Source organism: Prionailurus bengalensis, chromosome E3, assembly GCF_016509475.1.
Source record: "Prionailurus bengalensis isolate Pbe53 chromosome E3, Fcat_Pben_1.1_paternal_pri, whole genome shotgun sequence".
NCBI classification, from domain to species: Eukaryota; Metazoa; Chordata; class Mammalia; order Carnivora; family Felidae; genus Prionailurus; species Prionailurus bengalensis.
The window spans coordinates 11,591,499-11,614,872 of NC_057357.1; the positions used below are offsets into that span (position 1 = coordinate 11,591,499).

General features: G+C 46.3%; 1 protein-coding gene across 8 annotated transcripts in view; it reads right to left on the reverse strand.

Moving 5' to 3' along the window:
- Window positions 1-225: 225 nt before the first annotated feature.
- Window positions 226-23,374, reverse strand: part of LOC122471367 (general transcription factor II-I repeat domain-containing protein 2B) — a 51,604-nt gene continuing 28,455 nt past the window's right edge. Inside the window, exons 9-17 of one of the 8 annotated variants that reach the window (XR_006294180.1) lie at window positions 21,094-21,171; window positions 17,876-17,932; window positions 14,715-14,777; window positions 6,961-7,038; window positions 5,778-5,861; window positions 4,741-4,924; window positions 4,395-4,423; window positions 3,413-3,488; window positions 1,923-2,029 (exon numbers count right to left, since the gene is read on the reverse strand). Coding sequence is in view for 7 of the 8 variants with exons in the window: in XM_043559863.1 (XP_043415798.1) it covers window positions 426-2,029; window positions 4,395-4,423; window positions 4,741-4,924; window positions 5,778-5,861; window positions 6,961-7,038; window positions 14,715-14,777; window positions 17,876-17,932; window positions 21,094-21,171 (2,177 nt within the window). In the remaining variant the exon portion in view is untranslated. Of the gene's footprint in view, window positions 2,030-3,125; window positions 3,489-4,394; window positions 4,424-4,740; window positions 4,925-5,777; window positions 5,862-6,960; window positions 7,039-14,185; window positions 14,427-14,714; window positions 14,778-17,875; window positions 17,933-21,093; window positions 21,172-23,374 lie in introns of those variants that run through there. The other 7 variants (XM_043559866.1, XM_043559864.1, XM_043559863.1 and 4 more) reach the window with 7 other exon arrangements.

Sequence of the window (23,374 nt, forward strand, 5' to 3'; positions counted from 1 at the left end):
TGTCCCCAAGCTTGCAAACCCGTTAGAGTACATGGGGCACCGTGTAACAAGCGGGGAGACAGATGTGTGTGCAAATATACCCCTCCACGATCTACACCTCTCTCTCTGTTTCTCTGTTGACTGATTTAACCTTCGGCGTTAACGCCTCAACGCCGGCGGGGGTCGGGCGCGTTGGTAAACGAGTGAAACCCGCCAGGCGTTAAGAGAAGGGGACCGCCAGAGAAATACAAGAAAACAGTATTGATTTTTTACTGGACTATGGGTGAAGCATAAAATGTCATACAAACAGGGATACGGCAAGTTCCATTTCCGAGTCAAAGTGGGGGAAAAACAGGAAACGGCGACCTTTCATAACTCCGTTCTCACCTCACGATCCCCTGGGCTGAGGGGATTTCAGGCTCGCGCGGCCGGGGACGCGTTCAAAGTCACGTCGCGATGTGGAGCACGGAATCCCACTGCGGGCCCTTCAGCTGGGAGCAGTATTTGGTTTTGCTCAGTTTCATGATGGAAAAGAGCTGTTCGCAGATGTAGGTGCTCCCGAACATGGACAGAATCTTGGCGCAGTGGACCCTGTACTTGGGGTAGGTGCTCCACAGGTACTTGCAGAACTCTGGGACCCCGACCTTGTCGTATTTCGTCTTGAGCACCGTGTTGCACTGCAGGTCAATGACCTCCATCTGGAGCGCTTCGTGCACGCTCTCGATCTTCACCGAGAAAGGGGAGCTGAACAGGGCCAGTTCGCTTTCGTAGAGTTTGAAGTCGGACAACCTTTTCTGGAATTCAGTCTTTAGTTCCACGATCTTGGGAATGTAGTTCAGGCCGTCGCTCTCGTTTCTGGAAACCGACCTCAGCGTGGGGAAGTGGGCCAGGTTGTTCCTCGCCAGGTGAGTTTCCCAAAGGCACAGTTTGGCGAGGAACGCCCGGATCAAGTCATACATCTGCGTCACGACCTGCGAGTGCCCCTGCAGGGACATGTTCAGGGTGTTCAGATGCGTGGTCATATCGACCAAGAAGGCCAAGTCTCGGATCCAGTCCTGAGAGCTCAGCTGAGGTAGGGGCTTCCCTCTGGATGACATGAAGTGATCGATTTCCTCCAGCGACTCGAAGAACCTCTTGAGCACCAGCCCGCGGCTGAGCCACTTAATCTCGGTGTAATACAGCAGGCTGCCGTACTGGCTCTCTAGTTCATACAGCAAAGTCGTGAACTCGCTGTGGTTCAGGCCACGGGAGCAGATCCAGTGCACGGAGCTCACCACCACGCTCATCACGTGGTCCATCTTCAGCTTTTGCGCACAGAGGGACTCCGGGTGGATGATGCAGCACACAGACTTCAGGTCCGAGTCCTTGCAAACCGTTGCCACCTTGGACTTGAGTTTTGTGACCAGTCCGTCGTTCACGTCTACCATCGCGGGGGTGCCGGTCGAGGCCACGCTTACCAGTTTTGACCAGTCGATGTGAAACTTCTTAAGACTTCTCTCGACCCGCAGAAACATCTCGTGGCCGGATTTTGTACCCGTCATGGGCACCGTATCCAAAAGCTCCTCCGACGCGTCGAAATTCTCGTCCACGCCACGGATGAATATGGCCAGCTGGGTGGTGTTGTTTATGTCCGTGATCTCGTCGATTGCAATGGAGTAAGCCACAAACGACTTGATTTTTTCACGTAACTTCTCCCATAATTTCCCAGCCACGTCTTCTACGGGCTGCGCGGCAGCGTTTTCGTCGGGACTCGCGTTCGCAAACACCTGTTTCTGCTCGGGACCCGCGATTTCTGAGGACCCCAGGAGGTACTTCCTGAGTCCTTTCTTCAGCTCGTGGAGCTTCTCATCACGCAGCTTCTCCGTGTACTGGTCGTAGTGCTTACTGTGGTTCGTCTGATAGTGACGTCGGAGGTTGTATTCTTTGGACACCGACATGCTCTGTTTGCATATTAAACACGTAGGAATGTTCTGCACTTCCACGAAGAAATACGCTCTCTCCCACTTTTCTTGAAATACGCGGCCCTCCTGGTCTATCTTTCTCTTTCCCACTTTTGATAGAGACACGGAGACAAGAAATAGTTCACTTTTTCTCTTTACGAAAAATGATTGCAAAAGCATGATGATAAATGTCAGGGGTAAAGTGGCTGGGGGATGGGCATGGTTAACCCACCCCTGCCGAGAGGGACGGCCAGACCCTCCGCTCCAGCGAATTGCCGCTGGAGGGAACGTGGGCCCACGGTGGCCAGATCTTCAGATTTCTAAAGAAACCTTGGAGGGGCTCCTGGGTGGCTCAGTCGGTTGAGCTTCCGACTTTGGCTCAGGTCATGATCTCAAGGTCCGTGAGCTCGAGCCCCGTGTTGGGCTCTGTACTGACTGCTCAGAGCCTGGAGCCTGCTTCAGATTCTGTGTCTCCCTCTCTCTCTGACCCTCCCCCGTTCATGCTCTGTCTCTATTTCAAAAATAAATAAACATTAAAAAAAATTAAAAAAAAAAAAACGGGGCGCCTGGGTGGCTCAGTCAAGTGACCAACTTCGGCTCAGGTCATGATCTTGCAGTTTGTGAGTTCGAGCCTCGCGTCGGGCTCTGTGCTGATGGCCCGGAGCCTGGAGCCTGCCTTGGGTTCTGTGTCTCCCTCTCTCTGCCCCTTCCCCGCTCATGCTCTGTCTCTGTCTTTCAAAAATGAATAAACGTTTAAAAAATAAATAAATAAATAAACTTTGTAAATTGACTTTTTTTTTTTAAATTTCTAAGTAAACTACACCACAGGTGAGGCTCGAACTCACGACCCCAAGAGTAAGTCACGTGCTCCATCCACTGAGCCAGCCAGGTGCCCCCCACCCCCAGAAATAGACTTTTATGAAAAAGTCTGTGGCTTTCTTTTTCCTTTTCTTTTTTTTTTTCGGCAAAAGTCCCCGGCTTTTCAATGTTGGCCGCATGTTCCCATTTTTAAAAGGTCCAGGGGCGCCTGGGTGGCTTACGCAGTAAGCGTCTGACCTCGGCTCAGGTCATGATCTCATGGTTCATGGGTTCAAGCCCCAAGTTGGGCTTGGGCTCTATGCTGACAGCTCACAGCCTGGAGCCTGCTTCGGATTCTGTGTCTCCCTCTCTCTCTGCCCCTCCCCCCTCACACTCTGTCTCTCTGTCTCTCATAAATAAATAAACTTTTTAAAAAAGTTAAAAAAAAAAGGTACACGAGCCAAAAGAAAGGCATCTTTTGTAAAGTTCAGCAAGGACCTATGTTTGCCACATCTGGTTTAAGCAAGAAGGATCTGGCAGTATGTTTGCATTTTAATGCCTATTTTTTTCATTTGGGTCTCCAGAGAACTTTGAAATAACAGAGACATGGATGGCCACAGAAGGCGCGTGATTTACCTGCTGTGAGTCACAAAAGACCATGGTCATAGATAGCCACGGGACCGCACAGAACTTACTTGTTTGAAATTTAAAGAAATCTGGCCACGATGCAGGTGAGCTCTACTTGGGAGAAAACACAGGCCTAAAAATTCACTTTAAGAAAATGAAGGCAGAGACAGAAAGAAAGTCAATTCGGCGGTTGCCTGGGGCTGGGGGCGGGAACGGGAAATGACGGGACGTGGGTAGAAGGAATGTTTTGGGGGTGACAGGAATGTCCTAATGTTAGATTGTGGTGACGGTTGCACAACTCTGTAAATTTACTAAAAATCACTGACGTGTGCACACTGCACACGAGCGAGTTTTACGGCACGTAAACCATGCCCCCGTAAACCTGGGTACAAAAACATACCAAAAAAAAAAAAAAAAATTCGTTTGGCAACAAGGTGAGTTTAGGAATAACAGTCGGGCGTTTGTCAAGAGTGTTTTCATTGTTTTCAAACTGTAAACGAGGAGGCTCCCTCGTGACTCGCACTCTTGAGAACAGCTCGCCACCTGCTTTACTCACCCTCCAGGGTGTTAAGTTGCGTGCAAGGACTCCACGGGAGATATTTGCCACACACGGTGGCTGGGGCATTGCTCTGTCAGAACAGGTTGAGGGGGCCCTGGGAGCCCCTGTCTGTGCCAGGCGGTACCCCTTTCGGGTCTGAACTGTGGGGAGATCTGGGTGGGGGGTCACGGGGCGGGTGGAGCTGTGGTGGCCAGGCAGGCCCTATTTACCGGCTAGGATGGGCTAGTTCGGCATCGACCTACCAGCCCCTGGAGGGCTCCCGGATGAGGGCGCACCAGTGAGCCGCACCAAACCATCGCGGGAGAAGAAATGCCTGGCTGAGCAGCAGAATTAAAGGACCTGATCGCCAGTGGGGAAAAAAGAAACTGCATCTAGAGAGCACCACGCTTTGCTCTAAGGCTCAAGTCTCAAGAACCAAGGAGTGCCCGCCGAGACGCGTCGCACCGCACGCTGGGTGCCGGAACGCCCTGCTCGCCACCCGGGATACTCACCGTTGCTAAGCTCGAGGCCCGGAAGCGGTCTGAAGAGAAAGAGACATGGTGAATGCAACAGAGGTCATCCGTCCCCTCTTGCCCGGTCAGTTCTGGTTGACGGGCTTCGGCGAGCATCAACACTACGCTAGGTGCAGTGGGGGAGGCCGCCGCCGTCACCAGGGACATGGACACACGGCTCCCAGGAGCAGAGTACGGTAAACTCAGTGGGGGAGGCGGCTTGGCGCAGAAGCTTGGCTTCAGGGACCCACCGCCCACCTCCTGGGGTAAAAAGAAAAAGGCCCACCTTGTGCACACGGCGAGCCGCACGTTGGTTCTCGTGGCCAAGCAGGGAGCTCTCACTCACCTGATGACTGTGAACTTGATAAATTCCGCAGCGTCCAAGATCCTTCTCATGGAGCTGATTTCCAGGTAACCGGGGGCTTTGAAGACCACCCCCGGGGGCATGCCATCGATGACCACACAGCCGGGGTTGAACGTGATTTTCCTGTAGGGAACTTTCACGGGGAAATCTACCCCAATTGCTTCCCCTGGGATGAGACAGACAACGAAAGGCCTACTTGAGTGGGTCACTTACTTTTGCCCAGACCGTGGGGTTACTGCCAAGAGGTTAAAATCCTTCTCGCCAAGTGACCAACACGGGCGATCAGCCATTACTACTTCTCGAATAATCTTACTGACTGGGAAACTGGCAACAGGCCGTAAAGCAGATCCGGTTCCTCTCTCCGTTAAAGAGACACAATCATAGCATCCACCCGAAAGAGGGTAAAGGTTTGTGAAGGGTACGTGATTAATCACAGGTGAGTGCTAAAAGCAATGTTCAGCCACGGTAAGAACTAAGGAAATCAAAAATAGCTATTATCATCGTAACTCGTGTGTGCGTGTAAAAGCTCTTTGGGAAAAAATACACACGCATCTTGATCATAACCCCTTCGTAGAAAGATCAATTTCTTTTTGGAAAAATATTGGGGCGCCTGGGTGGTTCAGTCGGTTGAGCGTCCAACTTCGCCTCAGGTCATGATCTCGTGGCTTGTGAGTTGGAGCGCCCCGCGTTGGGCTCTGCGCGGACAGCTCAGAGCCTGGAGCCTGCTTCAGATTCTGTGCCTCCCTCTCTCTCTGCCCTCCGCCAACCACTATCTCTCTCTCTCTCTCAAAAATAAACATTAAAAAAAATTTTTTTTAATTTTATTAAAAAATTTTTTTTAATAATCTCTACACCCCACATGGGGCTCAAACTCATGACCCTCAGATCAAGAGTCACACGCTCTTATGACTGAGCCAGCTAGGTACCCCCAGAAAGATCAATTTCTTGGATAAAGTATTCAATTAAAAAGAAATACTTCAAAATACACATTTTGGATACGTAACAATATAAAAACTTACCAAATTTTCGACTAAAGAGGTCATTGACTTGTTCTCTTAGTTGTTTTATCTTTTCAATGCTGGATAATCGGTCCTTCTCATTATCTAAAAATAATTAGACAATCAAGCAAACAAGGGTTACTGATGTATTTATTCACCCCCATGAAAGCTGTTGGAGGACGTGCCTGATGGCACATGATAAAAAACACTTTACCTGGCTTATCATTCAACTTAGTTTTAGCAATAATTAAACATTTTGGAAATGCTACAGATGATAGAGAATTTGCCAAATTATAACTCCATGTAAACACACTCCATACTACTTTAGGTTCAGAACATTTTCAACATCGTGCAAGACAGGGATGTCCACTTTCACCTCTACTCTTCAACATTAGCAATCCTAGCCAATGCAATATGACAAGTAAAAGGAAGAAGATGTAGTAGGATTAGAAAGAAATTACATGGTTCAAAATTCATGAGACACAGAATAGTGTACAATGAAACATCTCTCTCCCATCCCTCTCTTCAGTCTGTTTCTTTCCTTGGAGAAACTAGGTTATTCGATTCTTTTGCATCTCTCCAGATAGACCTTACATATATGTATTCAGAAGAGATTGCTTGGCAGGCAGCAGATAAATTTCACCTCTATGGCCAATTCCAATTTAACGGTAGCTGGTGGTTGGAGTTGCCTGCCCTGGCGGGTATTTTCCAGGTAATTCCAGGGCATGGCTGTGAAAAGAAACAGATCTGATGATGTCTGATATGAGCGAGATATGCAGTGTGTGACAATCTGTAGCGTATTTTTAATTCCTGAATTGTCATTGCTTAGCTGACAGGGTGAAGCAAAATATAATAAATAAATAAATCAATAGATAAGTACCAGCTCTGAGGGACTAACCCATGTCACAAAATGGTTAAAACAGAACAAAAGGAGGGTGCCTGAGTGGTTCAGTCAGTTAAGCATCTGACTTGGGCTCAGGTCATGATCTCGTAGCTTGCGGGTTTGAGCCCCTGCGTCGGACTCTGTGCTGACAGCTCAGAGCCTGGAGCCTGCTTTGGATTCTGTGTCTCCCTCTCTCTCTGCCCCTTCCCCGCTCATGCTGTGTCTCTGTCTCTCAAAAACAAAACAAAACAAAATTTAAAAAAATAGAACAAAAGGAAACATAGAAAATAAATAATGATAAAGCCAGATAAGCTTCCATACCTGGAATTGTCACCTGAACGATGTTAAGATCTTCAACACCCACCGCGGAACGTGTGATACCCGAGGCAGTTGTCCTTCCTAAAAGTAGAAACTGAAATTTAGAACTCGAAGAAAATTAGGTCAATTCTCCTCTAAAAATGCCAAGGTGCTACTTCGGTCAGAAGCACAGATTCGATTTTTAAAGCTCTGGAGAACAATTAGCTGCAGGATAACAAGGCGCCACAGCATAACTGATAGTTGGGTCTCTGCAGTTCAGTGTCAAGGTCACAGGGGAAAGAGCCTAACTTTTTATTTAGTTCATAGCCTCTAATGCATCAGTTGGTATAATTTGACTTCAAAGGGATGTTTAAACGTGTATTTTCTTTGTTGTTACTCAGTTTAAAGGAGGGGGAGAGGGAGGGGAAATAGAACATAAATGGCCAAGAGGACATTTAAGAAGCACACGTCCTCTGAAAAATGATTTAACAGGCAGTCAAGGAAAGGCTCAGACAGGGTTAAAAAACAAAAGCAGAGTGGACATTATCACGTTTTCTGGTCAAAGGACAAACACAAGTGAAGTTACATGTGGGAAATGTAAAGGAACTTTCTAGTCCCTTGAGAACTTAAAGCTCGATCCATGTGTTCTGCGAACGATCCATCATCTGGCGTCTGGCTTTCTGCTTTTTTTTTTTTAATTTTAATTTTTTTACTGTTATTTTTTGAGAGAGAGAGAGAGAGAGCAAGCTGGGGAGGAAGAGAGACAGGGAGACACAGAATCCGAAATCCAAACCAGGCTCCAGGCTCTGAGCTGTCAGCATAGAGCCCAATGCGGGGCTTGAACTCACGAACCGTGAGATGGTGACCTGAGCTGAAGTCAGACGCTCAACCAACTGAGCCACCAGGCGCCCCACTGTTTTCTGCATCTAAAGAGCAAGACCTCAAAGGGACACGAGCCACATTGTCAACAAAAGCCATTAGGTTGTCCTGCAGTGTTCCGGGGCTGCTTCAAACACAGAATTTGGGGAGGAAATGTGGCAAAGTTTGCAAGTCTTGACCCCAAAATGACTCATTTTTCTGGTAAATCTAGTAGGTCCTGGAAAGCCCGATCCTTAACAACCTGGTTGAACATTAAGAGTTTACTGAAACTACTGTCAGTTTCCATCATCAACTTGAAGTAAGAAAAACCTTCCCAGGGCGCCTGGGTGGCTTAGTCAGTTGAGCGGCTGAGTCTTGATTTCAGCTCAGGTCGTGATCCCGGGGTTGTGGGATCGAGCCCTGCGTCGGGCTCCATGCTGAATGTGGAGCCTGCTTGGGATTCTCTCTCTCTCTTTCTCTCTCTCTCTGTCTCCCTCCCCCCGCCCCCCACCTCCACCTCCCCCCTCCTCCCCACCGCCTCTCAAATTAAAAAGCAAACACACAAACAAAAAATCTTTCAGGGCACTTTACGCCGTCGAGCCTCCAAAAAGCCCAGAACTAATTTGGGTCACCAGACTCAATTAAGAAACAGTGTCAGAAGATAAGGCATTATGATCTGATAAAGTACTAATGTTTTATCCTTAAACCTGACTCCTCCAAGGGCACCTGGCTGGCTGTCAGAGGAGGGGTGTGATTCTTGATCTTGGGGTCATGGGTTTGAGCCCCATGCTGGGTGTGGAGATTACTTAAAAAACCCAAATAAACTTAAAAATAAAGATAAAACTGACTCTTCAACGTGTAAAATCTGTCATAAAACATACCAAGCACGATTTGCAAACTAATCAAAATCCGATTGTAATTAATGCATAAATTGGCAGTTAACCCATTTTGATGGCCCCGCACATTTCAAATAAATGGATGGTATTTTCATGAATGGGTGTAAACCTTAACTCTCCTAAAACTATCTCTGTACATAAACGAGTCTTTCTTAGTTACTGCTCAACTGTAAGTTAGTTTAAAGGTGCTCACCCAGGGGCGCCTGGGTGGCTCGGTCGGTTAAGTGTCCAACTTCAGCTCAGGTCATGATCTCATGGTTCAGTTCGTGGGTTCGAGCCCTGTGTTGGGCTCTGTGCTGACAGCTTGGAGCCTGGAGCCTGCTTCAGAGTCTGTGTCTTCCTCTCTCTCTGCCCCTCCCCTGCTCGCTCTTTCTCTCTCCCTCAAAAATAAACATTGAAAAGAAATAAAAATTAAAAAAGCTATTTCTTTAAAAAAAATCTCTATACCCAATGTGGGGCTCAAACTCATGAACCTGAGATCAAGAGTTACACGCTCTTTCAACTGAGCCAGCCAGGCTCCCCCGTTTCCTTTTTCTTCTTCTTATTTTTTTAAAATTTATTTTTATTTATTTTTATTAATTTTTTTTAACATTTATTTATTTTTGGGACAGAGAGAAACAGAGCATGAACGGGGGAGGGGCAGAGAGAGAGGGAGACACAGAATCGGAAGCAGGCTCCAGGCTCCGAGCCATCAGCCCAGAGCCCGACATGGGGCTTGAACTCACGGACCACGAGATCGTGACCTGAGCTGAAGTCGGACACTCAACCAACTGAGCCACCCAGGCAACCCCCCCCCCCCGTTTCCTTTTTCAATTGAAGGAGATGTGACATACAACGTCGCAATAGCTTCAGGGGTATGACATAGTGAGTTGACATGTTCCGCTATATATTTTTTTAAATGTTTGAGAGAGAAAGGGAGAGAGGGAGAGAGACAACGAGCGGGGAAGAGGCGGAGAGAGAATCCCAAGCAGGCTCCATACTGACAGCACAGAGCCCAATATGGGGCTTGAACTCATGAGCCATGAGATCATGACCTGAGTTGAAATCAAGAGCCAGATGCTTAACCACTGAGCCACCCAGGCATCCCTGTTATATTCTTAGAAGTACTGTGAGGCAACAACCCAAACATCCATCAATGGAAGAACAGATAAACCATGATTGAAAAAAAATTTGCTTTTAATGTTTATTTTTGAGACAGAGAGAGGCAGAGCATGAGCGGGGGAGGGGCAGAGAGAAGGGAGACACAGAATCCGAAGCAGGCTCCGGGCTCAGAGCTGTCAGCACAGAGCCTGATGCGGGGCTTGAACCCATGGACCATGAGATCATGACATGAGCTGAAGTTGGATGCTCAACCAACGGAGCCACCCAGCCCTGAACTTTGGAGATTTTAAGTGAAAGAAGCCAGGCCCCAAGGGTCACACATTGTACAGTCCCACTGGTAGGAACTATGTAGAACAAGTAAATCCAGAGACAGAGAGTAGACTGGTGGATGACCGTGACGGGGGGAAGGAGAGAATGGGGGGGGATGGTAATGGGTACAGGGTTTCCTTCTGGGGAGACAGAGATGTTCTGGAACGCGATAGAGGTGGTGGTTGCCCAACACCATGAATGTACTACATGCTACGGAATCATTTATTCTAAAATGGTTAATTTTATGTGATGTGAGTTTCACCACAATAAAAAGCATTTAAGGTAATTTAAGGGTTTCCTTTCATGGGGTTTTAAGGGGAAAAAGCCCCACACCGTATGGCTCAGAATGAGAGGTACCGGAGGCCTTACGATGGCTCTGAAATTGGGCAATGTAAATATCACGTTTAAACCCACTGAGGCCCCCCTGACTTCAGGTGTGAGTGAATCCGCACACATCTACCCGTCTAAGGGAAAATCCATCTACCCCTGCTGGCTGGGGGGTCAGGGACATCGTCCCCAGACAGGAAAGCACCTCCTCCGAGTCTAATTATCCTGACGGCATCGCCACATAATTCCCAATAAAGCTTTCAGGGTTAACACCCTGCAGAGAAGTGGTCCCTTCACACAGAACCCATCAGGACCTGACTTTTCCCCCTAATACTTAACGAATCTATGCTTCCGGTGGAGCGGGGCGGGGGAACGGTAAAGGCAAAAGGAAGAAAAGTAAAATCACGTTAATTCTAATACTGGTGGCCGTGGCTTCTTTTTTCTTTCTTTTTGTATTTTCGCCTAAGTTTTCTCTTTCTATATGAAATTTCTTTCTAAACAAAATTGAGATCCTACTGTAAATTATGACTCGAGTGTCCCTCTGTTTTGTTTCTAACTTGTCTTGAGCCAGACAGCTGACTTTCACGGAACGCCCATGAGCATTTTCCCCAGCGGATGGCCACGACCCTTTCGCTAACTGCTGGGCACTTACGCCACACCTGCTTTTTCTCTGTTATAAACAGTGATGAGGGGTGCCTGGGTGGCTCAGCTGGTTAAGGGGCCCGATTTCAGCTCAGGTCGTGATCTCACAGTTCATGAGATCGAGCCCCGCGTTGGGCTTCGAGCTGACAGCACGGAGCCTGCTTGGGATTCTCTAACCCCGTCTCTTTCTGCCCTTCCCCCGCTCATGCACGCACACTCTCTCTCAAAATAAAATAAATAAACTTAAAAAAAAAAATAGTGATGAGAGGGATTTTCCCCCTAAAACAATGAACTCGATGACACCATTTTTAGAATTCAAATATATGAAGTACAAATGGAAGAATCAAGTCCAGATGGGAACATTCATATACTCTCAAAATTCCCCTAATCGCGGCAAAATCAATCCAGACCGTGTGGTGTTTCATGAGAAGTAATATTATCTCTAAATTAAAAAGGACTCCCTTTTTGATAATGTAAAGAATTTGATAACGTAAGCAATTTGATAATGTAAAGAAATACAAGGCATCCAAATTGGTAAGGAAGAAATAAAGCTCTCGCTATTTGCAGATGACATGATACTATATATAGAAAATCCCACAGACTCCACCAAAAAACTACCAGAATGGATGAAGGAATTCACTAAGGTTGCGGGATACAAAACCAATATACAGAAACCTGTTGCATTTCTGTGCATTAATAATGGAGCAGCAGAAAGTGAAATTAAGAAAACAATTTCACTTACAACTGCACCAAAAACAATAAAATGTCTAGGAATAAACTTAACTATAGAAGTGAAAAGACCTGTACTCTGAAAATTAAAAGTACCAGTGAAAAGGGGCGCCTGGGTGGCTCAGTCGGTTGAGCGTCCAACTTCGGCTCAGGTCATGATCTCACAGTTTGTGGGTTCAAGCCCCGCGTCGGGCTCTGTGCTGACTGCTTGCTCAGAGCCTGGAGCCTGCTTCAGATTCTGTGTCTCCTTCCCTCTCTGCCCCTCCCCTGCTCATGCTTTGTCTCACTCTGTTTCTCAAAAATAAATAAAATGTAAAAAAAAAAAAAAAAAAAAAAAAAAAAAAGTACCAGTGAAAGAAATTCAGGACGACACAAAGAAATGGAAAGACATTCCATGCTTATGGGCTGGACGAACAAATATTGTTAAAATAGCCATACTCCCCACAGCCATCTACAGACTCAATACGATCCCTACCAAAATACCAAGAGCATGTTTCACTGAACTAGAACAAACAATCCTAAGATTTGTATGGAACCACCAAAGACTTCGGACAGCAATCTTGAAAAACAAAAACAAAGCTGGAGGCATCCCAATTCCAGATTTCAAGTTCTATTACAAAGCGGTAGTAATTAGGGGCGCCTGGGTGGCTCAGTCGGTTGAGCGTCCGACTCCGGTTCAGGTCATGATCTCACGGTCCGTGAGTTCGAGCCCCGCGTCGGGCTCTGTGCTGACAGCTCAGAGCCTGGAGCCTGCTTCCGATTCTGTGTCTCCCTCTCTCTCTGCCCCTCCCCCATGCATGCTCTGTCTCTGTCTCAAAAATAAATAAACGTTAAAAAAAAATTAAAAAAAACAAAACAAAACAAAAAAACAAAGCGGTAGTAATTAAAACAGTATGGGACTGGCATTAAAACAGACGCATAGATCAATGGACTAGAACAGAAAACTCAGAATTAAACCCCCAATTATATGGTCAATTAATCTCCGACAAAGGAGGAAAGAATATATGAGGGGAAAAAGACAGTCTCTCCAACAAATGGTGATGGGAAAACTGGACAGCCACATGCAAAAGAATGAAACCGGGTCGCCTCGCACCATACACAAAAATAAACTCAAAATGGATTAAAGACCTAAATGTGAGACCTGAAACCATAAAAATCCTTGAAGAGAGCAAGGTAGTAATTTCTCCGACATCGGCTGTAGCAACATTTCTCTAGAAATGTCCCCCGAGGCGAGGGAAATCTTGCTTTTAAGCAAAAGTAAACCGTTGGGACGACATCAAAACAAAAAGCTTCTACACAGCAAAGGAAATCATCGACAGAACTAAAATGCAAACTACTGAACGGGAGAAGATATTTGCAAATGACAGATCCAATAAAGCGTTAAGTATGCAAAATATATAAGGAACTGATACAACTCTACACCCAAAAACCAAATAATCCAATTAAAAAATGGGCAGAAGACGTGGACAGACGCTTCTCCAAAGAAGACATCAGGATGGCCAACAGACACATGAAAATGCTCAGTGTCACTCAGCAACAGGGAAATGCAAATCAAAACCACAACGAGATGACACGTCACACCTGTCAGAATGGCTAAAATCAACAACACGAGCAACAACGGGTGTTGGCGAGGATGCGGAGAAAGGGGAACCCTCTTGCCCTGTTGGTGGGAGTGCAAACTGGCGCGGCCGCTCTGGAAAACAGTGTGGAGGGTCCTTAAAAAATGAAAAATAGATCTACCCTACGATCCAGTAATCATACTAGTGGGTATTTACCCCCAAAACATAAAAACACGAATTCAAAGGGATACGTGCACCCCGATGTTTATCGCAGCATTATTTATAATAGCCAAATTATGGAAGCAGCCCGTGTCTATCCACAGACGAAGGGATGTATATATATATATATATATATATATTCAATGGAACATTATTCAGCCATAAAGAAAAGAATCAAATCTTGGGGCACCTGGATGGTTCAGTCGGTTGAGCGCTTGACTTCGGCTCAGGTCATGATCTCGTGGTTCGGGAGTTCGAGCCCCACATCGGGCTCACTGTCGTCAGCCCATCAGCACAGGGCCTGCTTCAGATCCTCTGTCCCCCTCTCTCTGCCCCTCCACCACGTGTGCTCTCCCCAAAATAAAAAAATTAAAAAAAAAAAAACAAACAAAAAACCTTGCCATTTGCCACAACATGGATGGATGTGGAAAGTATAATGCTAAGCAAATAAGTCAATCAGAGAAAGACAAAACCATATGATCTCACGCATATGTGGAATATAAGAAACAAAACAAACAAGCAAAGGAAAAAGAGAGAGAGAGAGAGAGCGGTTCAAACCCACAAACTGTAAGATCATGACCTGAGCCAAAACCAAGAGTCAGATGCTGAACCGACTGAGCCGCCCAGGCGCCCCTTGGATGTGGTTTTGAAACAGACATCTGAACAAAACCCAAACAGATTACACGTCAGTTTGTAAGTCTTTTAACGAAAATTATCTTACGTGGTGGATCTTAAAAATAAATCTGTTTAAAACCACACTTCGAACTTGACTTCCGTGAGATACTTGCCGTTGAACGGAGTTTACTGCTTCTAGGCCCGATCAGTTGTTATCTGTAAACTCTTCATCCATCTAACGGAAGTGGGGGTGTTTTCTGAGGGAAATGCAGCCCTCCCTGCCCATCCCCCTTCCCTCTTCCCCTCCCTGCCCATCCCCCTTCCTTCTTCCCTCACTGGGGACGGCGGACAGTCTGGTGCTGATGTGCATGGCGTAAAATACACACACACACACACACCTCCACCCCCCACATACACACCCCGCCCCCACATATTCCATCCCCCCCCCACAATAACCCCTTTAGGAATGGATGAACGCCACACTCAGCCATGTGTCACTCTGACAAGGCTTTAGGCAACTGACCTTCAATTTTCACCTCGGCTTCGGGGTCCTCACACGCTTCTGATGGGACAAGCAGAGTGGAATCTTGAAAAAAAAAAAAATTTCTAAAATGACATCTGTTATTATGTAATCTCGCCTTCCAAGAGGAGCTTATCCTGGCATTTTAGGCATGTGTCATACTTAGTACACGTAGAGGTATAAACGTGAAGGTAATTTTTGTAAACAATTTTATTTGTTTATTTTTATTTTTTTAGTAATCTTTACATCCACCGTGGGGCTCGAACTCACAACCCCAAGATCAAGGGCCGCACGCTCTTCCAACTGAGCCAGCTGGGCGCCCCTAAACCTGAAAGCATTTTTTTTTTTTTTAATTTTTTTTTATTTTTATTTTTTAACATTTATTTATTTTTGAGACAAAGAGAGACAGAGCGTGAACGGGGGAGGGTCAGAGAGAGGGAGACACAGAATCTGAAACAGGCTCCAGGCTCTGAGCTGTCAGCACACAGCCCGACGCGGGGCTCAAACTCACGCACCGGGAGATCATGACCTGAGCTGAAGTCGGCCCCTTAACCGACTGAGCCACCCAGGCGCCCCTGAAAGCATTTTTAAAGTTTATTTATTTCAAGAGAGACAGAGAGAGAGCACGAGTGGGGGCGGGGAAGGGAGAGGGCGAGAGAGAAAATCCCAAGCAGGCTCCGTGCTGCCAGTGCAGAGCCTGACGCAGGGCTTGAACTCATGAACCATGAGGTCGTGACCTGAGCCAAAATCAAGACTCGGATGCTTAACTGAGCCACCCAGGCACCCCTGAAGGTAATTTTAACTTTACTTTTATTTTACTAAAAGATTAAAAAAAATTTTTTTAATTAAAATAAAAAAATTTTTCTTTTAATGTTTATTTTATTTTTTTTTTTGAGACAGAGAGAGACAGAACATGAGCGGGGGAGGGGCCCAGAGAGAGAGAGAGAGACAGAGAGACAGAATCTGAAGCAGGCTCCAGGCTCCAAGCTGTCAGAACACAGCCCGACGTGGGGCTCGAACTCACGAACTGTGAGATCATGACCTGAGCCCAAGTCGGACGCTCAACGGACTGAGCCACTCAGGCACCCCTGTAATTTTAACTTTCAAAGGGATCACAGGGTAAGAAAGGACAACCTTATAAGGGTTAAGGGAGAGAAGAAACTCTCAGATCTTATAACACAATACCCGGTTACCCACGTCAGTGGACGCAGAACAGCCATGTAATGGAATTCCTGTGGCCATAGCGTTTCCTTGTTGTCAGGAATCACAGGGATCAAAGAAAGCACTCTTGTCTCTCTCTCAAAAATAAATAAACACTAAAAAAAAAAAATACTTTCCATTAATTGTTCATGAAAGGAGAAAGACGTAAAACAAATCAGCTGTTTGGATATTGGACTATGGTAATGGAACGCGTAATGCTTGAGGGGAAACGGGTGAAGGCCCACCAGACCTCTCTGACTGTTCTTGCAGCTTTCTGTGAATCTTCAGTTAAAAAGGTAAAAAAAAAATCCCAAATCAAACCAATTCAGGTCTGTCATAAATGGGTTTCCTGCTGTACTATAATAATAAAAAACCTCTTGGGGGTGTGGGTTGGTTCAGGCAGTAGAGCATGCAACTTTTGATCTTGGGGTTGTGGGTTCGAATCCCATGCTGGGTGGGGAGATTACTAAAAAAAAAATACTTAAAAAAAAGTATCTTCAGAAACAAAGTGTTTCAAAGGCCAACATCCAGTGACATCTCTCTGATTCTCACTCCATACTAGTTCTACCCGGATTCCCATGTAGGCCTTCCTCTATCTTTTTTTACAAAAAAATTTTTTAACGTTTATTCGTGTTTTTTTGAGAGACAGAGAGAGACACACACACAGAATTCGAAGCAGGCTCCAGGCTCTGAGCTGTCAGCACAGAGCCCGACGCAGGGCTCGAACTCACGAACCGTGAGATCATGACCTGGGCCGAAGTCGGACGCTCAACTGACTGAGCCACCCCGGTGCCCCTCAGAGAAGCTATTAAAAATGACACAGGGGCGCTTGGGTGGCTCAGTCCAGAAGGTGTCCGACTCTTGATTTCAGCTCAGGTCACAATGTTGCGGTTCATGGATTCCAGCCCCGCGCCTGCTTGGGATTCTCCCTCTCCCTTTCTGTACGACCCTCATCGAAAATAAATAAATAGGGGCGCCTGGGTGGCTCAGTTGGTTAAGGATCTGTCATGATCTCACAGTTGTGGGTTCGAGCCCCATGTCGGGCTCTGTGCTGACAGCTCTGAGCCCAGAGCCTGCTTCGGATTCTGTCTCCCCCGCTCTCTGCCCGTCCCCTGATTGTTCTCTGTCTCTCAAAGATAAATAAATGTTAAAAATAAAATAAAATAAAATAAAATAAAATAAAATAAAATAAAATAAGCAAACAAAAACAAAAGACCACACAAGGATGCCTGGGTGGCTCAGTCGGTTAAGTGTCCAACTTTGGCTCAGGTCACGTTCTCACGGTTAGTGAGTTCAAGCCCCACATCAGGCTCTGTGCTGACAGTGGAGAGCCTGCTTCGGATTATCTGTCTCCCTCCCCCTCTGCACCCTCCCTGCTTGTGCTTTCTCAAAAATAGATAAATAAACATTAAAACAACAACAACACTGGGGTGCCTGGGTGGCTCAGTCTGTTAAGCGTCCGACTTCAGCTCAGGTCGTGATCTCGCCGTCTGTGAGTTCGAGCCCCACGTCGGGCTCTGTGCTGACAGTTCAGAGCCTGCAGCCTGCTTCGTATTCTGCGTCTCCCTCTCTCTCTGCTCTCCCCTGCTCGTGCTCTGTCTCTCAAAAAATAAACATTAATAAAAAAAGAATTCTGGTATACCCATTGAAGAAGAGAAAATGGAATAAAGCAACGAATGACACAGATGTGAAGTTTTCTCGCCACGTGGCCTCTACTCCAGGTGCTTTATGTAGAATCTCTTACAGGTCGGAGAAGGAAGAGACTGACAGATTCCCAGAGCCACATTCTAGGGCCAAGACTCATCTGGTTTTCTAAGAAGGCATGCCAGGAAGCTGCCTTCGTTTCAAACATGCGTCATGGGCGTTTCAAAGACTGTGTTCTTTGCAAAACACTGTAGACTAAAACAAAACCAAAAAAAAAGAAAAAAAGAAAAAAGAAAAAAGCATAAAGTGGCTTTTCTAACCTTCCAGGGATAATTCCATGTCTATTACGTCGCTGCTCCCAGAAGGATGATGGCTGTCTGGAAGGGAAGCAAATGATACAGAGATTTAAAAAGGGCAAAATGCAAAATGTAAACTAGAATCCATGTACGGTTTTTATTTAAAAGAATTTTTTTAGTTTATTTATTTATTTTGAGAGACACAGAGACAGCAAGAGTAACGGGCAGAGAGGAGGAGAGAGAATCCCAAGCAGGCTCTGCACTGTCAGCACAGAGCCCGACACGGGGCTGGAACCCACGAACTGTGAGATCATGACCTGAGCCGAAACCAAGAGCTGAACGCTTAACCTACTGAGCCACCCAGGTTTCCCTAAACAAGAATCCATTTAAAACCATCCAAACGGTTCGAGACCCACGCAGGAATGCACATGAAAAACACTTCAACTCCTTGAAATAAAATTCACACAAATGACCCTTTCTCTATGTCTTTTGTGGTCTTACCTGCACTCTGGAGAAGTTTCAAACCTACAGAAGCAGAGATGGTACAAAATACCATGTGCCCTTCCCTGGTGCCAATAGTCACCAACTCCATATCCTGTTTTTCTGTGCCCCCTTTTTTCACTACGGGATCTTCAGAGCCTTTTTTCTTTTTTTTTTTAAATATTTATGGTTTTGAGAGAGAGACAGAGCATGAGCGGGGGAGGGGCAGGGAGAGAGGGAGGCACAGAATCTGAAGCAGGCTCCAGGGTCTGAGCCCCACGTGGGGCTCAAATTCACGCACCACGAGATCGTGACCTGAGCCGAAGTCAGACGCTTAACTGACTGAGCCAACTAGGCACCCCTAAAGATTTTATTTTTAAGTAATCTCTACACCCAGTGTGAGGCTTGAACTCACAAGCCCGTGATCAAGAGTCACATGCTCCACTGACTGGGCCAGCCAGCACCCCGTTTTCCATTTTAAATAGCATAATTTGCATTTTCGTCGTTCAGTTACAACAGTTCTTATTCTGGATATGATATCCTCATCTGATATATGACTTGCAAACATTTCCTCTAATTCCATGGGTGGCCTTTTTCCTTTTTTGATAGAGTTCTCTGAAGTACAAGTTTTTAATTTTAATGAAGTTTAATTTATTTTTTTCCTTTGGCTGCTCTAGCTAAGAAACCATTATCTAATCCAAGGTCACAACCATCTGCGTCTAGGAGTTCTAAGTGCATGAGAATTTTTAACTCTTACGTTTAGGTCTTTGATCCATTTTGAGTTAGTTTTCGTATACGGTGTGAGGTAGAGGTCCGAGTGGATCTTTCTGTGTGTAGAAATCCAGTTATTCTAGTACCATTTTTTTGAAAAGACTATTCTTTCCCCAGTGAATTGTTTTGGCATCCTTGTTGAAAACCAAGTAGCTATAAAGATAGGGGTTTATTTCTGCACTCCCAAATCTATTCCACTGAATATCCACTGTCAACCTTATGCCAGGACCACAGTCGATAACTGTAGCTTTTGCAGTAGGTTTTGAAATCAGGAAATGTGGGTCTTCTGACTCGGTTCTTTTTCAAGATTGTTTTGGCTATTCCGGGTTCCTTGAATTTCCGTAACAATCTTAAGGAAGTCTTCCAGTCCACGAACACAGAATATCTTTCCGTTTATTTAGATCTCCTTTAATTTTTTAAACAACGTTTTATAGTTTTCAGTGTACAAGTCTTGCAGTTCTTTGGTTAATTTTTTTCTTAAGTATTAAAATTTTTTTAATGTTTATTTATTTTTGAGAGACAGCACGCAAGTGGGGGAGGGGCAGAGAGAGAGGGAGACAGAGAATCTGAAGCAGGCTCCTCCAGGCTCTGGGCTGTCAGCAAAGAGCCCGACACGGGGCTCGAACCCACAAACTATGAGATCATGACTTGAGCCAAAGTTGGCTGCTTAACTGACTGAGCCACCCAGGCGCCCCTTAAGTATTTTATTTAAAAACAATATTTTTTAATGTTTATTTATTTTTGAGAAAGAGAGGGACAGAGTGTGAGTGGGGGAGTGGCAGAGAGAGAAGGAGACACAGAATCGGAAGCAGGCTCCAGGCTCCGAGCTGTCAGCACAGAGCCCGATGTGGGGCCTGAACCCACAAGCAGTGAGATCGTGACCTGAGCCGAAGTTGGACGCTCAACCGACTGAGCCACCCAGGTGCCGTGACAATGGACACTTTTTCACTGGTCTTCAGAGTTTTTGAAAAAAGCGGTTTGTTTATTTTGAGAGAGAGAGATAGAGAGAGAGAGAGAAAGAAAAAGAGAGAGAGAATCCCAAGCAGGCTCCACTCTGTCCGCGCAGAGCCCAACGCGGGGCTCGAACTCATGCACCGTTGAGATCATGACCTGAGCCAAAACCAGGAGGGGGTGGCTCAACTGACTCAGCCACCCAGGTATTCTGAAAAAAGTGTCTAAGTTACAGAGCTCTGTAATGCTGCAGGAAAACTTCAAAATTAAGATTTTGTAGGAAGTGCTTCAAACCTGGTCGCGGTCGAGGATTTAGAACCGTCCCCGCACAACACCAGGTCATCAAACTGGTACCGCGCCGGGGTCCGGCAGGGATCCGGTCTCTGGGGACAGGACCAAGCCAGGCGAGTGCATAGACCGCCTAGCAGCTAATCAGTGTCTGCTGTTCCGCCGTTTAACTTGTATGACGTCAATGAAGCAAATATTATTAAGAACGGGGTACCTGAATGTCTTGATCTTTCGATATTTTCTTAGTAACTTAGGGGACAGACAGGACAGCAAAGGATTAGGGGGACATACGTTAGAACATGCAAAATAAGAATACTTAACAGACAAGCTCAAGTACAACGCACCAGGATACCTCTGTCTTCACGTTTGCCTCGAAGCATGTGGATTTAGGCTGAACACGGATCTATTTCCTAACCGTAAAATGCTTTACTTTAAATGGCAGTATGCTACATCCCCGTAAACGTATTGCTTCGGCCTGTTTTGCAGATGGGGGCTAATTAAAATTTCTCATCTTGGGGGTGCCTACGTGGCTCAGCCGGTGGAGCGTCCGACTCTTCGATTTCGGCTCAGGTCGCAATCTCGTGGTTTGCGAGGTCAAGCCCCGCGTCCGGCTCTGCGCGGACAGTGTGGCGTCGGCTTGGGATGCTCTATCTCCCTCTCTCTCGCGACAAATTAATTTTTAAAAATACGACAAAAAAACTTCCTGTCACAAGCAACATTTGGGGAAGGAAATGAAAATAAAATGGGATTACCTTGCGTATTATACGGGTAGTAATTAGGATCTTCTGACTCCTTCTTGACTGACACCGCCGTCGCTCTCAGTGCCGTGCCTTTGGAAGCAATGAAAATCATAAAATCGTGTGTTAGGCCACAGAGAACTAGGACCGGCTGGGACGGTTCCAGGCTCTGCCTCGATGAACAGGGCAACGTGATCGCCAGCAAAACAACGTGGGGCTCACACACTGAACAGTCGGCTTTCCCGTATAACAATACAAGTAACAGAACCAAAACACTATACAATCAATATAAAAGGAAAGAGGGAAGGAAGGAGAGAAGGATGTAGAAAGGAACAGAAGGAGGGAGGGAGGGAAAGAAGGGAAGAAGAAGGTCTGGTTCCCAGTTTGGGAACATTTTCCTTTTCAAGGAGGCTTCGTACATACGTGCGTTTATGCAAAATACGGTAAAATATTCTTCTCCAATGCGATGTGCATTTGCACATGTCACCTTTTTAAGGTTTTTTTTTTTTCTTAATTTTTTTGACATTTACTCATTTTTGAGAGACAGAGACAGAGAGTGAGCGGGGAGGGGCAGAGAGGGGGAGACACAGAATCTGAAACAGGCTCCAGGCTCTGAGCTGTCAGCACAGAGCCCGACACGGGGCTCGAACTCACGAACCGCGAGATCATGGCCTGAGCCGAAGTCAGACACTTAAGCGACTGAGTCACCCAGGCGCCCCCCTTTTTTGTAAAGCTTGTATTTAAATTCCAGTTAATTAACACACAGTGTAGTATCAGTTTCCGGGGTATAATACAGTGATTCAAGCCTTCCATACATCACTCGGTGGGTGGCTACGTGTAATCTTACCTACGACAATGACATGAATTTCAAAATTTCAAAACCTGGGGGAACCGTTAGTAAAACCAAAACCCGTCATCAGGGAAAGGTGTGGTAGCCTGCAAAGTGAGCCACAGGTTCCTCCCACCCCGGTGTGCACGCCTGTCTGCAATGTCTCTCTTGCTCTTTTCTAGAAGTGGAGGCTACTTCTCCATCCTGTAAAGCTGGGCCTCGTCTCATGGCTCACTTTGGCCAATGGGATGTTGGCCAACAGGACGCAAGCTGAGGCCTGAAGAGTGCAGGTGCGTCCGAGCTGCTGCTTTGGAACTGAGTGGCCATGTGAATGTGTCCCGGCTCCCAGGGGACGTGAGACCAAGCGGACAGAGGCCAGGCTCTCCCAGCGGCCTTGGACCCAGGAGCGAGGTCACCTGGGAGCAGACAGCTGCCCGGCCAATGTGTGGAATTGCCAGAAAGACTAATCATTGTTTGGGGGTGCTTGGGTGGCTCAGTCAGTTAAGCATCCATCTGACTTTGGCTCAGGTCATGATCTCACAGTTCGTGGGTTCAAGCCCCGCATCGGGCTCTGTGCTGACAGCTTAGAGCCTAGAGCCTGCTTCGGATTCTGTGTCTCCCTCTCTCTGCCTCTCCCCTACTCATGCTCTGTTTATTTAATAAATAAACATTAAAAAAAAAAAGACTAATCATTGTTTGAAGCCACTTTGTTTTGGGGAGAAAGAGAGAGAAAGAGAGAAATTTGAAACTCAAAACCATTTTGACACTTGTTCTGTGTAGCAAGAGGTGCAGAAATATCACAAGAAATGAGGCTCTCAGGGGCCGTCCGGCAGCTGGAAGCGAGTTGAATGGCATCATGAAATCCAAGGTAGAGAGTCATGTTAGTAGGGAGCACATTTTTGTCTAAACTGAACCACATCTCCAAAAGGAAGCATCAACAAAAGAGGCCTCGTGGCGCCTGGCTGGCTCAGTCGGAAGAGTGTGCAGCTCTTGATCTCGGGGTTGTGAGTTCAAGCCCCGGGTTCAGGTTAGAGCTTAAAGACAAAAAGAGACCTATTTTTTTTTTTTTAAGTTTATTTATTTTGAGAGAGAGAGAGAGAGAGAGAGAGAAAGACAGTGAGCACCAGCAGGGGAGGGGCAGGGAGAGAGAGAATCCCAAGGGGGCTCCGTGCTGTCAGCACACAGCCTGACGGGGGGCTGCATCTCATGAACCGTGAAATCATGACCTGAGCTGAAATCAAGAGTCAGACACCTAACCGACTGCACGGCTTTTTTTTTTTTTTTTTTTTTTTTTTAAGTAAGCTCGACGCCCAACATGGGGCTCAAACACACAACCCTGAGATCAAGAGTCACACACTCCTCCGACTGAGCCAGCCAGGTGCCCCAGCTTGTTTTCATTCTTATTAACTTGAATTTTGAGTTTTGGTTTTATGTACTTGGTTACCTTAAGTTTTCTAACCTTTGCGC